At 48.9% G+C, this 17,017-nt stretch overlaps 1 protein-coding gene across 1 annotated transcript in view; it reads right to left on the bottom strand.

The window, feature by feature from the left end:
• LOC143429396 (uncharacterized) overlaps nt 1–17,017 on the bottom strand; it is a 294,531-nt gene that overhangs the window by 58,944 nt on the left and 218,570 nt on the right. Inside the window, exon 4 of the mRNA XM_076905024.1 lies at nt 9,494–9,540. Coding sequence (XP_076761139.1) covers nt 9,494–9,540 — 47 coding nt within the window. The remainder of the gene's footprint in view (nt 1–9,493; nt 9,541–17,017) is intronic.

Raw genomic sequence — 17,017 nt, 5'->3', positions numbered from 1 at the left:
CATTAATGCTCCGCTGGCTTGGAATTTCGGCTATTTTATGCGTTCGCTCTGAAATCGCACCAACCAGACGTCTGCGCATTAAATAATCGCATAGCTTCGTTCGTGTACCAACGATTTTGTACCTTAACGCGGGAAAAATGTGCTGCGCGCCAAATTAAAATTTCTTCTCCAACGTACAGTGAACAGAATTCAAAGCAATGCTCAGCCATATTGCAAATTTCTCGAAACAACAAAATTCCCCGCTAATTTCGCCGTTAATCCCAGCGAAACAGCCGCTCGGAGAATAAAAATAACCTCCCGAAACTCGTCAGCGGACGGGCGGACCGGTGCTTTTGAAAATTTCATGTCTCCAGAGAATTTCGCGGCGCGAGTGTGTCGGTGGTAAAAATTCGCGGACCGCTCGACGGCATCCTTCAGGACCCAAGCGTATCTTCGCGCGGCAGATCCCCGGGGCTGACGATGCATACGTTATTCGCGAGCAAACTTTTCGCGAGAGTGGCCTTCCTCGTCTCCTATTTCTTTTTTTTTCATCCCCTTTCCAGCTCGACGATATAGCGTCGACGACGACGACGCAACGACCGCGGCGGCGTCGGTGGATGGAGCAATTTATATCGATGGGTTATTCGCCCTGGCTGCGCGATCGACTCGCGAGTCTATTTTCAAGGTCTATTTCGAGCCGTTTGTATCCTTTCCTCGCGATATTGGCTACGACATCAGGCTGAAGCACGACAGGGCTCCGAGGATGGCTGCTTATGGGTACTCTCTCCTGGTCGTTTCGTCTGAGGCGGCACGCGCAATATCTTCCGTTCCTGATAGCCTCCTCGGTGATTCCTTTCAATAACGGTATTTTTCTTCCAGTTTCTTACTACCGTTCCATTAAGGCGCCGGTATATTTCCCGTGGATAACTTATCGCTACTTAGAAACCTCTGAATCAGAATTATTCCATGGGGTTACCGAGGACGATACGAATCGGTTCTCGGGAAAATTTGCAAATCTATTCTACGCTGATTTTATGGATTATTGATTAGGATGAATAAGAATTCACGAATTGCAATTATTGGATACAAATAATTGAAGCAGTCATTTTTCTAAAATGACATAAGTTGTACAAATTTCAGCAAGATACTATCGAAAACGTAGATAACACATTTGCAAAAATCGCATTATTCGCTACTTCGTGCAAACTTACGCCAATCAATCGTCACCATTTTAAACATTTAGGGAACTCGATTAATTATCGCTTTTCATTTCGAGTCGCGGTGCTCGCGAGCGAGACGGATAATTAGTACACTCCCAGCGAAGATCAACGAAACAAGTTCGTCAGAATTGATTATTCGATGGCGCATACGTACTACCATAATTCTGGCAACCGGAGCCGGCCAAAGTAACTTTGAATGTACCAGCGGAGGGAAGGGACGTGAAACGAGCGGGAGCCAAAGATGGTGGATGGTTCTTAAAGAGGGCCAGAGGTGGTTTCACCGGTTTCTTCGCCAACCACGAATCGTCACCTCGACCTACCCGCCCGCTCCATTCAACCCTCGTTTGGATCCGCGGGCCCTCTTTTCTGGTCACCGATGTGCAGCCCGCTGGAAAGATATTGCAGCTAAACACTTGGTTTCTTTGATGCCGCCTCAGCCTCGCCTCCGTTCAACCCCCGGCTAGATAATTAACGTTAAAGGTTAATCCCGCGAAGAACGATGGCCAGATAAAGACAGAGCCGCTGGTTTAATAACAGGTTGCCTTTGCTGGGGCGATCGCATAACGAAACACGAGCATAATAGCGAAAATTAATGCACCCTGATACACACACAGGTACAGAGCATGGCTATATATATATAGCTTGGAGAAATTGTGCGCAGCCACTGTTGTTAACAATCAGCCACCCTTCAATCTTTCCCTCCTAATCTTCCTCTAAATAAACCGAGCCGAATACAAGTAAAACGTAAACGAATCTTGTAAAGGCAATTATTCGCAACGCTCTCCGCAGGCCAATTACCCTCCTCCGCGCTGCTATCAATTCGCCAATGAAGACGCAAACCGCGGCAACGTGCGCGGAAAACGGGCGATTTACTTCGATACCAATACTTCGTTAAAAGCCCGATAACGCAATTACCGGTGCACTCCGTCCGGCAATACGTTTAATGAAAGCGCGCAATCACCATCGTTCGAGTGGGAAGGGGATGAAAAGTTTACACGCGGGCCCGGACGGGACGACGTCCTCTTCCTCTCCCTCGCTCTCTCGCTCTGTCCCCTTTCACTTTTCCGCCCATTTACAGTCGTTTCTTCGCGCTGGAAAATCGTCCGCGCGCGGGGAAATTGTCGGCTGGCAACGCGAGCCCGGGCGCAAAAACGTCTAAATTGCGCGTAAATAATTATATTTGCATATTCATCGAAAGGTAAATATTTAATGCCGACGCGGCGGCCGTGGAGAATGGGGGGTGGGATGGCCAGCGTGAAGTGTAACGTGCTACCCAGGCGGAAAGCGAGCCGAGCGCAAGTGTCCGAGACGTGGAAGGAGGCGGAACAGGGGTTCGAGCCAGGCTGGTGGCCACCGTGTCCGTCGAGCCGGCGGAAAAGGGGTTGGATATATACGCGTCGCGGCTCGGCGGAAATTTTAGCTTAATTTTACTTAACTACGCCGGGGCTGGCCCGGCGGGGCCACGCTCCGGGGACAAGTGTTATTTTTGTAATTCCGAGCGGCGCTAATGGGAGACCTCGACTTAACTCCTCACGATCCCGACAAAAGAGAGTGTTTACCGCCACCGACGAATATGTACACCCACGCAAATCCGCCACGATGCCAGGCCACACCCTCGTAACTGCGTTCTAAAGTGACACTGATATTTCCTACCGCGATCCTTTATTTCGTGGCACCTATCTTTCGTGGTATTAACAGTATTCATTTATTTTTATCGTCTCTAATCGTGTGTATTTAAATAATCGTGTCTATGATTATGTTAATGGAAGGTTCACTTCTAGTCCCCTTTTTTATATTTGATATAAGAACGATCAGAAGTGTTTCCTTCTTGAAAGCTGTAGATGAAATGTTGAATGAAGCTTCGATTTCTAGTAACAATGTTGAAAATGAATGCGTGAAATTCAATAGCGCAATAAAACCAGTAATAAATTTCTCGATCGTTTCTCCAGCGACGCGACGTCGCTCCAAACAATGCCAGGCAAAAAGTAACGCTCGTTGCCTGCGCGTTCTCCCCGGTTGAACGAGCTTAAAGTACACGTTGCTCAAGAACACGTGAAAGGGACGCTGATGAGATTCGAGGGAAAGTGTACAGGCATCAAGCGTCGCAAGTTACAGAAGCCGGGCCGCGTATCGAGCGTGAATATTACATCGATCAGGCTTTGACGATGATGCAGGAGGCGGAGAGGGACAGGGGGTAGGGATGATGTCGCCCATTATCCGGTGAAACACCTGAGCACCCGCCGCCCTTGGCTCCCTCCAGCTACGCGTCGCTCTCGTGCCTCCTCGCGTCGTTCTCGCCGGCGAGTGTATGAAAACCAGCGCGCACTCCACCGCCGCCGGCGCGTCTGTATCGCGGCTAAATTACACGGCCTCCGCGTATTATCCGCCCTTAAATTATTCCCCGTTAACCACAAAAATAGCCCCTCGCCACTCGGATCTCCACCGCCCACGGTACCAAGGTTCTCTCTCGGTTCTCGCCTCGCCGTGTCGCACGACACGGTCATCGCCTGAACCGCATCGAGGGTATATTCCGCGCGCGGTTCCACGATGGTCACACTTTTGTTTTCAGGAGATTTATTTTACTGCCCGCCGCTTATCCGTTATGGTTCAAGGATGATGTAGATGCGGAATCGTTAGCTGGAGGATTTCGTTTTACGACGGTTACGTGCGTGAGAATTCAGTGGGCTTTGGATAAAGTTTTGCAATTTTAATACATGAGTGCAAGCGATGATATGTGGGCCAAAAGGAAATTAGGGCTTTCAGAGTCTACATGTTTGACAGTAGCGTTCATTGGCAAAGGGATCGAAAGAACGAAGTCACGAGATAAAAACACCCTGACCTGGAAAGAAGAGTAGTAATTTTTGGAAAGAACCTTATTGACTAAGGGAAGAAACGCTTATCGACTCCCTCGAAAGATTGAAAGAAAGTATGAAAAGAGGTAGAAGAAAATTTGAACAAAGGGTTGAATAGACGTATGAATGTTAGAATAGATTAACTTTTAATTGAAAATTGTGTGTCTTTTTAAACTGACTTTTCCGAATCGCTCAGACGCCCAATCCTCGCCCAATTTCATACGAAGAATTAAAAAAAATTAGATTACAATGTTTCTTGTAACGTAGGCACCCCATGTTATTTCAGGGATCGTATCAAAGACTGAATGTAAAGATACATTCCTTCTCGTAGCGAAAGCGATAAGTAAAGCTCGACGTAACCCTCGAATAATGACGCATTGCCAAGCTGTCGGTCTAGAATTATAGACGCATCAATAATCGTTAACAAAATTCGTAGCGCGTTCAGGGTTTGAACTTTCGCCAGCGGTATCAGGCGGCGCAGGTGAATATTAACGAATGTTTGCCTAGGGGAACGTGTTCTGTCCAAGCATGATGGACGCTCTCGAAGGCAGAAGTTCGGATAGAAGTAAGCTTCCTGGCGTCCAATGTTTGGACCCCTGTTCGACAAGAGATGGATCATCCAATCGCCCGCATATACTTATAGAGCTCTAAACGGTGGATATCTCGCTGGTATTTATCGTCGCGATTACGTTGGTTCGTAATTACATAAACACCTCGAAAACCCAGCCAATCTCACCGGCTGTTAACTTATTAACCGTAGCTACGCGTACTGCAAGTGGATGCATCATTGATACACGGCCGCTGGATGAACTTAACATCTCCCATAAGTGGTTTCGCGTGTTACTCTGACAAGTTTCAGGATTAATATTGATAAATTCGAAAACGCGATCACGGACACGGGGACACGCGGGCCGGACGAAAACTTTAATCATAAAAATTGAACGTGGAAACGGACAGCTGACCGCTCGTCCCGGTGAAAGATATATCACTCGAATCTCGTTATATTTTCGCTGCCTGAAATATTCACAGCCGTGACAAACTTTCCAAACAATCTCGATTCTACGAGACTGGAGAGAACACGAAAGTACACGACGGTGTACTGCGAGGAATTCCATGTCCACTGTCGATGTTAGATAACTGTGATAGGTAGACACACTGGACTTGTCGATAGACAAAAATAACCTACTTGTGATATATAAATAATACAATGACAAATAAATATTTTATTTTTCCTGCATCATCGAAATTAAAAATATTTCCGTATTTTATGTCTCGTGGACTTTTTAGAATTTGAATAAACTTAATAAACTTACTCGACAAAAGTATTTGGATCTTAAATTTCATCAGAATTACAGTCTTAGAATCCAAGCAAGAAAAGAAAGAAGAAACTTACGAAAAGAAGTGTCAGCCTGACCATCAGGTTCGACTCGATAAAAGATGGATGATCCGACATCGAGCGTACGACCGATCGGTCTCCGAGCTGACGCTCTCGAAGATGAAATGCACCCTTGGCGACCTCGAAAGCGACCCTAACGCCCCGTAGGGCCGGCCGTTGCTGCCCCCTCTTGCGGGGCAACGCCACTCGACTTCGTTGAAGAGGCATATTTACGAGAGAGACGCGTGCCCCGCGTTGGAACCTACGATCATCCCTCGGATAGACCCGATTTCGAATACAAATTCCTCCATATGTAACTTGGACGAACGGTTATTGGTTCAACTAAGGGTTATTAGGTCCGGTAGGTGAGTGGACCTTTTTCTTTGACGACCAAACGCCTCACGTACGATCGTCAATTCGGCGGACCGAATTGTTTCCGATGCAAACGATCCTGGATTTATTTTCACGGCGAACGTTAGAAGAATCGTAAGGGTGAGCAGTGGAGGATGATCACATAAATCTTGTATTGCTTCTATTTTAGGAAATAAACTTGATTTCAACAGTGTACTTAATATCAAGGTATATATAATACTGTAAATGGTACCACTTGTAACCTTAATGATTCCATCTTGTAAGAAATTCAGTAAAAAACAGATTGCCTAAACAATTTTGAATCACTCCTTTCATTCTATCCTCAGCTGAACTAAGATATATTTCGCTTCGAACGGAATCGGAGACATAAGCTAGAATCGTGAATTGTTTTCACGTGCAATAACTCTGAACAAGGCTCCCAAAACGAGAAGGAACCGTTGAATAGCTTCTTCGACTAACGCTACCATTCGCCACCAACGTAAGGAGATTTAACGAGAGCACGGGTGGAAGCGGGCGAGGCCACGGAGATTTATACGAAGGGACAAGCAGGGACAAGGCGCGAGCTAGAGAGGGACTCGAAGAGGGCGCGCACGCGATGGGTTTCTGGTTTCCTCGCGGGGCACCCCCGCACGATGGCCGCCGCGCCGTAGAACAGCGGTACATTATTTCTTGATGTCAAATAAAGCAATTAGCATGTGCCCTGACCAGGGTCCACGGGTTCTAACCCGAGTAATCTCGCCCGGGTCCCCGGCGTGTGCGACATCTTCATCAGAGACGGACCCACCCCGCCTCCCTGGCCTTCCGCCCCTTTCGTCGGGCGATACTCCGTTCACGTGGCCACCCTGCGCCCCCCAAGAGACGAGGAGGAGTTGAATCTCGCTCGAGAGCCGGTGAGAGAGCAGGACAAGCCTCCGCGTGGGTGGAATTGCAGCGCGGAAGGCGGCGTTCACGGCCAGTGCAAGTCGGTTGCGAGGGAAATTCCCTGCAAAGGCTGACCCGCTGCTAATGAATGTTATATAACCCTTTTAATGCTTTAAGCCTCTTAGATTTTTCGGAGAGCCCTCGACGCGCCTCCTTCGTCGTTGCCTGCGGATCTCTCTTTCTCTCTCTCTCTCTTCTTTTTTTTTTACCGCCTCTCGCGGTGCACCAGAAGTGGCTTGCGAACGACGCGGGAACGAAAAAAAGGCCGAGCGAAAAACGAGAGGGGCCTCTCGCCTCGGGGGTAGGTAATTATGTGGCGGACGTAAATTAACCTTGTTTAGATTGGGATTTTTATTAAGGTCCTTTATGAAGGAGTGCCGCTGCTAAATGGCGCCTGCGAACAGTTTAACCTCCTGTAGTATACCTTCGAGCGTCGATGAAAGGAGCGTGATGGACGCTTTACACGAAAATAAGTAGGATGTAATATTATTTCTTTAAGATAGACATCTCCAAATAAACCTCGTGTACTTCTTTGTTCGTTATAGAAAATGGTTAAAAATTATTGCTACGAATTGGAGAAGGATAGAAGTTTTATATAGTTTGAATGTATCCCAGGGAATCCCAAGGAAGACGTAACTAACGATCAGGAAGCGTGTATATAACAACGGGGCAGGATGTACCTACCGACGTATACGGAAGAAATAACTAAGGGTTAGTTTAATCGTGCTTTAGGAGCCGAAGGTTTTAACCTTTCCGTTCGCCTCCATCTACTGGGAGTAAAGAAAGACTATAGCCAATCGTACAGCTAATGTTTGGTCAAGTTTACTACATACCCTGCTACGAAATGAAATTTAGCCAATTGGGAAACCTCTAAATTTTGATCGATCAATTGACAAAGAAAAAGGTGCTCACGGACGAAGTATCTTCTCACATGTTAATTTTATCTCGTTGCTAACGAAGGGCTATCGCGCTATAGCAAACAGTTAACCGCCTTCGCGCTAAGGTTTGTGTACCGAAGTTCGGGAAAGCAGTTCGCAGATACAAACTGTTCGCTATATATCGCAAATACGCGTGCCTTCGAACCAGCCACCGGAGAACGAACTTCTCGGTGGAAGTTTAATTCAACCGGGCGGCTAGTCGGGCGTAAACGCCGAATGATTTGTTGTAAATCGAAACCGCTCCAGCGCACTTTTGCACACAAATCGAGGAACGGTATCTTAGCTTCCGTCTCGCAGTCACACGGTACATATTTGCGAATCTAATCACTGTTACGCGCTATTACCTCGATCATCTGGACCGTGGAAAATTCACTCTCTTCAAATTCAGCAAATTTTTCAAACAATTTCGATTCTCCTATAGTCTAAACCAGAGATAAGGGATGATAGGGAGAATACGATCTAGATCGAGGTCAAGAGACTTCAAGTACACTTTCTTACAATATCAGCAAAATACTATTCAACCAAGAAGAAAGGATACGAACGAAAATAAAAGAAGCAGACTTGGCAATATTCCCAAGTACGAAATAATCGATGACAATTAACGATACGGTAGCAATCATTACCGTGGACTCGGCGAACGGTTTCCTCCGAGACATCGGAGTATCGAAAATCGAGGCCGAGCGTTGATTTTCTTGGATAGCTTTCGCGAGGCGAGGCACCGTCTACGCTCGCTCCGTTCTCTCGATTAGGCTTTGCCGTCATTAAAAGTTTATAAAGAAGCAGAGCTACCAGTCGGGGCACATAGAGAAGTGGTGAAACAGGGTGGCGGCTGAGGGGTGTAGGGCGGTGGATGGAACGAGGGCGGGTGACGGGGGCGAAAGGGATCAACACCCCCACCTTCGTCGAACGGGGGCGGCAAGAAAGCGAGGCAGACAGTCGCGGGGCAGGGGACGGGGACGGGAGGAGATTCCAAGCAAGTTTTCTCATGTGCAATGCATAATGAGGAAAGGCAGACGGCGCATAAAGGGCCTACAAATGAGGCTCGGGTTATACGTATACATTCCGGTTAGATACACGTAGCCAACGCTCGCGCAAATGTGCGCACGCTCAAAGGGGCGCGAAATACTTCGTCCAACCGTCCCCCCGCCCCGCTGGTTTATACACACCGCCACTACCACCGCGACTTCTAAACGTGTAGCGAAGTTAAAAACTTTCCCCTACGATTTTAGCTATCCTCTGATAACTTTCGAAACGATGCACTCGTAAAGTTCTCGGTTAATCTCCTGTTAGCGCTGCGCTCGTGTTACGCGGTGCAACGACGCGGGCGAGCATTCGAAGAGCGAGATGGCAAGTTTGTTGGATGAATATTTTTCTATATATTATAGCTTGATCGCGAATGTATCTGCGTTTACGCGAATCCGCGTGTAACGACGCTCAGAGTAACGAAAGTAAAGTAACGTTACATTAAAGTATAGATTATTAAGTATAGAACTTCTTCTTTGAGGAAATATAAGACGATCGAATTTATACACACGTAGGATTATATCACTCGTGGTGCAATGTTTAATTGCTCGACACGGAAAACTGAAACGATAGTCGTCGAAAGTACGAACACGCAATGATCAAGGTATACCGCATGAAAACCGATTAAAGGTGTTGGATCGATTCTGCCTAGTAACTGACCCGCTATACTCCGCTGACGACCGATACAAATTGTCGAACACGTTGCTAACTTGTTTGACACGAAATGTAAACACGAATTTCGGCTATCGCGCATTTTATTCCGTAACTATCGATCAATTTGCTCGACTGGGAGAGTTGAAACTGTTCGCTTACCTTGTTCATGATTTGGCGGGGATAGTCCCGCCTTGGGAGGGTCGACTCTGTAACAAAAAAGAAACGAGCATTACTTTCTAATAGTCATTTGTTCGCACACACACACAACAATAATTTAAAAAAGAGATATGTAATAAAAATAACTGTTATTTACTAATTTTAAATAGATTCTCGTTTCTACTTCGACTCCAGAAACTTAAAAAAATGATTGCTATACTTTTTACAAAGTCCTTAAAAAAAAAATTGTTAACTATATAGGGTTTTCAAAAGGAACGTCCTGTATGCAAGACACAAGAGCAACGGTGTCACTCAACCGCGAAAAGGGATAATCTTCCCGCCTCTTGTCCACCACGCTCGCCTTTTTAACCCTTTTCCTCATCGTCGTTTCTCGTGACGTCGGCTAATGCACGCAGGTTAGTCTCCGAGCGTGCAACCAGCCCCGCATCTTCGCCCCCAATCTTCTCTTCTGCCCCTCAACGGGTACCACCGAATTCCCGTAATCTAATGAATGGCCTAACCCCAATATCCTCTCGGCTGAGCCTCACCTATCCCCTATGTACTCGAGCTGTATGTACCACGTATGTAAATACATTCGCGAACGAGAGATTCGAACGACAGACGACGGTGCACAGACCTGTAACCAATTTCTTTAAAAGTGGACTGTCTCCAAAAAATAATTAATTATTTCCACTATTTTTTTATCGAAGCTGCTTGCCCTCCCGGTTCAGTGAGCTTCTTCAAATCGATTCACGATCAGGTGTTTCTCGGTTGACGAAGAAAGTTTGCGCGAAGTCCAGCAAAAATAAGGGGCACTGATTGTCGGTTGGGCCGTGAATGTACGCTGGTTGAAGCGAGCAAGAAACTGCGGTCGAGACTTTCGAAAGCATGGAAGGGGGTGGGAAGAAATTAGTCGGGAGCAAATTGGCGAACGGCGGAACTTTTCAATGCGCTTCGTTAGGTGTAGTGACCCACCGGTTCTGAGCTACGTCCAACTCGACCAACTGTACCGTCACGTTGAGATAAACGTCCGAGTAAACAGAAAAATAGCTAAAATGGGAGCAGGAAATAAAGATCGCGCTTTGCAACGTCAACAATACCATCTACAACTGCACGATTCTTCTTCGTTCAGTCAATTCAATATAAATTGGCCAAAAAGTGCTACGTTAATTTTCATCGAATCAACACGAAAATCAATACGAAAGTTCGCAAAGAAGAAGAATATACAGAAAAAAAATCAACAGACGAATTATCGCCGTTTCCCTTCAACCGCAGTTGTATTTAAATCCAGAGCAGCGGAACAACGGGCTAATTAGCGGACGGGCAGGCGAGCTCGCAGGCAAGCAAGCAAGGCGAAGTTCTTTCGTCCAGAACGAGGGACGGACAAGGCAACGGACTGAGGCAACGGGGCAAAGAAGCGCGAATGTGTTTATTTTCCGGGCTCATAATAAAAAGGGTCGTCCGGCGTCCGTGACGCGGCGGCGATCGTACGAAAGTTGGGAATAATGTTTCGGACACGACGTTCGTCTGGCATTGCCCGGAGAGCTCAGCACCCGCTCGCCCACTCGCACCACCCGCGCCCCTCCTTCCACCCTCTGCCGATCTCCAGCAGCCTACCTACCCTTATACGCGTGTCCGCCGCAGATTCAGACTCCTAATTAAGACGAGGGTGCGAGAGAGGGGTTCCAGGGGTTTCTCCCGGGTTCTCCCCGTAGGGAGGTGGGAGGATGTGGGTGTGGGTAGTAGAAGGAGGGTTTCCACGAGGTAAGGGGCACCCGTACCGCGCCGGAGGGGCAAGCCAAGGCAAAGGGGGTAAGGAATATTGATCACGGGACCACCACGGCAGCGAGGCAGGGACTGGCCGTACTCTCTCTCCCTCTCTCTCTCTCTCTCTCTCTTTCTCTTTCGTTCACGCCCGCCCGCTCTTTCCTGTTCCATCGGTGGCCTCTCCGTCCCGCTTTCCATCGTCTTGCTCCCAGCGAGAGCGTGTCCCACGCTCTCACACGAGCAACCGTCGCCCGTCGTCTTTCGACGTCGCTGCCGGCTTGCAAGCGGACCAGGCCAGACTAAACCACCAAACGCCAGATGCGTGAAATCAGTCGGTTAGAGGCTGCCCCGCAGCCTTTGCGAATTATTGACGCTGAAACCGCGACCGCGGAGCAGATGATGCTGCGAGGCTGCTTTCGGGCTCGGCCCTCCGGGAGCGCCGGCCCGTGGCTTTTGGTGACACCAGCGAAATGAATGCCGGCGTAGCGAGCCGAAACTGTGACACCTTCGTCCGACGGAATTTCCTGAATAATGCGGAACGGACCGGGGTTTGGGACCAGCGAAATTCGGGCTCGAAGAATTGGGTCGCGAGCGTTTCATTAAAATTTCTAACGCGTTCTGGAGAAATTTAAATACATTACTTGCCACGTCGATATCCTAGACAGTGAATTTTGGAGAACGTTCCAAAAGTATTGATAATATTGTATTTCAGTGTTACTTATCTATGATTAACTTTCTCTATAGTTGAACCGTTCCTTCGAAATACGATAACCTTGAAGCCATTTATCGCGAGCATTAGAAGGAATAGAATCGTCGAGAGATAAATGTAAGAAGAATGCATTGAAGAGTTCGAGTCGCAGACGCATACGTGCAAAAGAGCTCGAGCGAACGGGACCAGAGCTGAGATATCTCGACGATCAGCATGCAGGTGAAGTCAGCGAGGCGAAATGGCTCTGTTCCCGCGCGGGGTCTCTAATGTACAAGAAGAGAGAAACAGGGGCTGTCGGACGAAAGTTCCTCTCCCAGGAATCAGGGTGGCCTGACGAACTTTGACGCACACGCTCGGCCGAACAGAATCTACGCCGTAGACGTGTGTAGCGTTCTCACGAGTTTTCGAGCGATCTTCTGGAATGGCAAGAAGGAGGAACGACTTGGCTCGTTCCCGAGGCTACGACAGGAACAACGGGGCGACGGACGAGCTCGGGTTTACACGACGTACCGACTCGTCTTTCTCTGTCCGTCGCTCTCCGCTACCTTAATTAAATCTCCCGACCCTTCGCGAAGAACTCGCGCGATCGTAACGCGGGGAACTGCCAGTGGAATGGCCCTACCTCGTCTCAGCTTGCTGTCGTAACGCGTCAACGTCGCGACATTTTTCCTGCTAATTGTTACGAATGTTCGCGCGAACCTTGGTCCAACATTGTCCCAGTGAGAATGGAACTTGTCACTTCGACTGGTTTTATTCTGACCCACGGTTTACTCTACTCGAGCAAAACTATACAGAGAAAGAACCACCCTCTCGCACAGAGATTTCAACGCACAGATTCGAACTAAAAATCGCATCTACTCTCAACACCGCGAGACATTCAATCGCCAGCAACTATCAGCTAGATGGCGATCATTGTACCGCTGTACAGAGTTCTCCAGCATCCTTGCAGCGTTTATAATGAACGACCGATCGGTCGCGGATAACGTCTTTTCTTAGTCGGCGACCTCATCAGAGGGGGCTCAATGCAGCGGGGCATTTTCATAGCTCTAGGTGCCGGTTATTCGGTCCGGTAACGAACGTCAAGGGCGACCTCGACGAGGCCGGAAGAGATCTCATTGTCCAGAAGCGGAGGCCACGATAGGGAGGGTTGCGCACCGCCGGCAACCAGCCAACTCAAACTTTGATATGGTTTCCTAAATAACCAAGGCGACCGATACCGCAGCACGATAGTCCTCCTCTCTTTCCACTGTTCCATCTACCAGGCTTCACCCCGACCACCCCTTGTGCCCTCTTGCCCCGAACGGTTCTGCATCCACCTCGTCCAGCCGATCTATGGTTGGTCCAGAGCGGGCGGGTAGGTATCGTAACTACTGTCGAAGCATATTGAAACCCTCGCGCCAACAATGACCTAACCGCCACCGTCGCGTTTCTCTGCACGGCCATGGAGCGCGAGGCGGCCATCGGGTGCCCTTTCGCCGCGAAAGCAACGCCGCGAGGGTGCGTTTGTCGTTTCGCGTGCAACGGTTCCACCCGTATGCGGAGCGGTGGTCGATCGACCATTAGAGAGAAACGTCTCTCCGTCGCTGTTGCTCTTCGCCTCGTACTACGGACCGTGTCTGAGCAATTTGAAAGCGGAGTGACAGGCAATCTGGAAGGTAGACGACCAGAGAGCTAAGGACAGCAGGGCGAGAAAGGGGTGCAGAGGGACGCGCGTAATGACCGGCGATTTATCCGCCCGCGAACGAACCAAGAATTTCAAATTAAAATCTGCGGTCGTAATTGTCCGAGCGGTGGTAGAGGAGGGTTGAATTTCGGAGACGGGGATAGATCGAGCCGCGACAGGTTGCATGTCAATGAGAGGAAATTTGTTCGAACCTATTTTCCTCTGGTCAAGCCAAATTTTCTCGTGCAAACCGTATAAAAGGAAAGAATACCGAGCCTCAGGATGAAGAACCAAGGCAACTTTCGAGATATCTAATGTTTACGAGTTCATTGTTCACCGTGAGACAAGACGGAAGCGCGCACGGTAACGATCGCGAACGAATTCGCGCGTACAAGGGGTTTAGAATATCTTTCCACGAGGTTCGAGCTGTAGCGGGGAGCGGGCAGGCGACGTGACTGTATCTGGAGGTTAACTGTTTGTCCGCTAATTAGAAGCTAACAGCAGAACTAAAGTTCGGAACTTTAAAGTTTCTTGCCTCTGCAGAAGCCTCCTGCGCCCAGCCGGTGTACCCTCTTCTGGAGGGGGCGGGTGCAGACACCCCAGAGGCGAACGCCCTACAGTCCCTTCGTTCTTCTTCTCTTTCGCTCCTTCGGCCGCGTCCGGCTAGCGTTAATTACTAATTAATTGTTTCGCATGTTTGAGTTTTAAATGGATAAGTTAAACAGCGCATAAGAGGCCTGGACGTGGAGAACGATGGGTGTACCTTTCCCTCTCGCCCTCTCTCTCTCTCTCTCCCACCTCGAGCCACGCCGCGTTTTTCTTTCTCGCTCGCCTCTCTTTCGCCGCGCGCTCACACCCTTCGACCACGATTACCGTACAAACGGTGTACCAGCGGTTAACGAGGTTAGGATGACCGTGCGAGCGAGGGCCTGGGAACCGCGCTCGTTCGTCCATTCGTTTTTCACCTCGTCATCGAAACGCCGCAAGCCAGCATGGGTGTTATGTAACTTCCAGGTGTGAACGTTTCGCCGCTGAGTATATGGGATAGCCGGGAGATCCTGTGGGTTGCCACGGTGATGAAGCTCGTTGATTATTAGATTGTTTGAGGGAAGATTCATTAACAGAGCGGTAAAAATTATGCGTACCTGATATTTACCATTCATAGAAGGACAATCGAATCAATTAATCCTTTATAATCAGAATTTATCCATTCTGTTAATAATTGATACATAGCGCTTCCGAGTCATGTGTAGATATCTTTCTTTTGTATGCACGAGAGATATGCTATCGTCCAATTATTACAGGATTTATGAGAACACAAATCGAAAGTTTGCCTCCTTTAATCAAAGTCCCAATCTTACGGAACAGAAGTCCCTGACGACCGTGTCGCGAGTCTACAAATCGTTTTACCCCGATCTCGCGACAGGGGTAGGTAAACGGGGGCTGTTTTACCCTTGAGAAGTGGGACGGGACCTCCCACGGCCTGTAATCGGTGCTCAAATAAAAAGCCGTAATGCCAAGATAAAACATCCCATTTGTCCAACGGCGATTTTTTTTCTTCTCGTCGCTCAGAGGCACGCTATATTCCCACTCCCAGCGGAGGGTGAGCAGGGGTGGTAATCATCTTAAACACCATTGTCGGAGACACCTCGTACAGGCTGGCTGCCGCTCTCGGTGCCACGCCACCTGATTCTTCCGTAATTGAGATGGATCGATAAGGACAAGCTTCAACCCCCCTTCTCCATGCTGGAAAAGGAAAACGAGCGGAGTCGACGGCGCTGCTTTTTTAATTCGATGAGCCAATGTAGCGACAGTTACATTAATGGCGCCAGCGGGGACCGCGACTTCTTTCGCTGCTCGCTTCCCCTCCGAATGGTTACGCTCTGAAATCGATAGGTCCGTTCGCATTAGTGAACTCTTCGCCATATTTAAACCCACCCCTACGAATGCATAAAGATTCTCGTTCCACTAATTACATTGCTTTGTCTGAACCCTGACGAAATCACCCCAAAACGATCCAACAAACGCGTGTCGCGCTTCCTTGGCGCGCCTCGACAGCTCGACGGAATTTAAGTCGCGTTTAAACACCAACTGATCAGCGCGCGGTCCGTCTTCCATCCGGGATGGAATAATGAAGGCGGGAAATAGAGTGTCGGAGGCGCGGAGGCAGGGATAAATCTCGAATAATCGTGGAAACGGGCGGTCGAAATCGAGGTCTGCTATTGACTGGCGCGCGGGGAAGCTAGCACGGCTTGCGAGGGGATAGGAAAACTGGCGGCAGAGCGAGGGGGTGTTCGAGCGGAAAGGTGGAAAACAAGAGCGCGGGGCAAATCGGTGTCTTAACCGGCCCGACGGAGGGGACAATTATTTAGCGGAGCGTCTAGCACGACGTTCCAGCGCGACGGTACCGTTTGCGTCGCCGACGAGAGGCGAGAGTCCGCGGCTGTTAATTGCTGGCTGTCAGGGGCACGCAGTGACACGGACCACCAGGGCGGAGGGATTGCCTCGTCGAAGGCCTGCACGCGTTCGCTGAACCCTCCTTTCCTTCTTGCCGAGGAAAACGCACGGGACGACCAACGCCGGACTTCGATCCTCCGCGTCTCGCCTGTCTAATCTGTCCCGGCCCTGGCTGACAGGAAGGTCGAACGTTCGTTCCTTCGAGCGTGTCCTCTGCCTCCTCTACCGATTCACATGTATGTAACGTATAATTTTTAGTCGGCAATTATTTTAAACACCCTTGTGGACAATAGTTATAGTAAATTACATCACGTGTATAAACGTATAAGCATTCAAAAAAATGTTAATACCTGACTCTGAGTAATGTGTTTAGTAGAAATGACATATCAATTTCCACTCGATTACGTTTGTGTTCGCCATAAACCTTCCAATCCCACAACACCATGATAAGAAAGAATACAACAAGAAATAAAAGTCTATAAAGAAGAAAAAAAGGACGCAACCCTTTAAAGTCATCGCGATTCTTAAAAAGAAAGAATCGCTGAACCAATTCCCACTGCAAAATCCCATCGAGGAGGTATCTGGTCTGGCTTCGATTCGTCGGCAACCCTTCGACTGGCGTGCATCCGTTCCGGGGAAACAACAACGAGGCGAGCAACTCCGCAGCGGGGACGTAATTTGAACGTTGACAGGTATTTATCCTGCGCGGCAGGAAGCGGCGCTGTGTGGGCGGTCGAGCGAGCGCCGCGAGGAGGAGCCTTGGAAGTAGCGTGACGACGTTAAGAGCATTAAAGAGACGTTTTCCGCCCGACACTTAGGTTTTCGTTCCCGAGCCCACTCCATAGATTCCCGGCCTATCGGCTTAGCGCTTGGCGGGCGGTCCGCAGCCACCCCTCCGCTCTCTTCCGCCCGCTTCCTTCTTCCGCCGTTG

The sequence above is a fragment of the Xylocopa sonorina genome, chromosome 11 (assembly GCF_050948175.1).
Source record: "Xylocopa sonorina isolate GNS202 chromosome 11, iyXylSono1_principal, whole genome shotgun sequence".
In the NCBI taxonomy this organism is placed as follows: Eukaryota; Metazoa; Arthropoda; class Insecta; order Hymenoptera; family Apidae; genus Xylocopa; species Xylocopa sonorina.
Note: the sequence above shows the minus strand (reverse complement) of the source record. Positions and strands in the feature narration are given on the sequence as shown.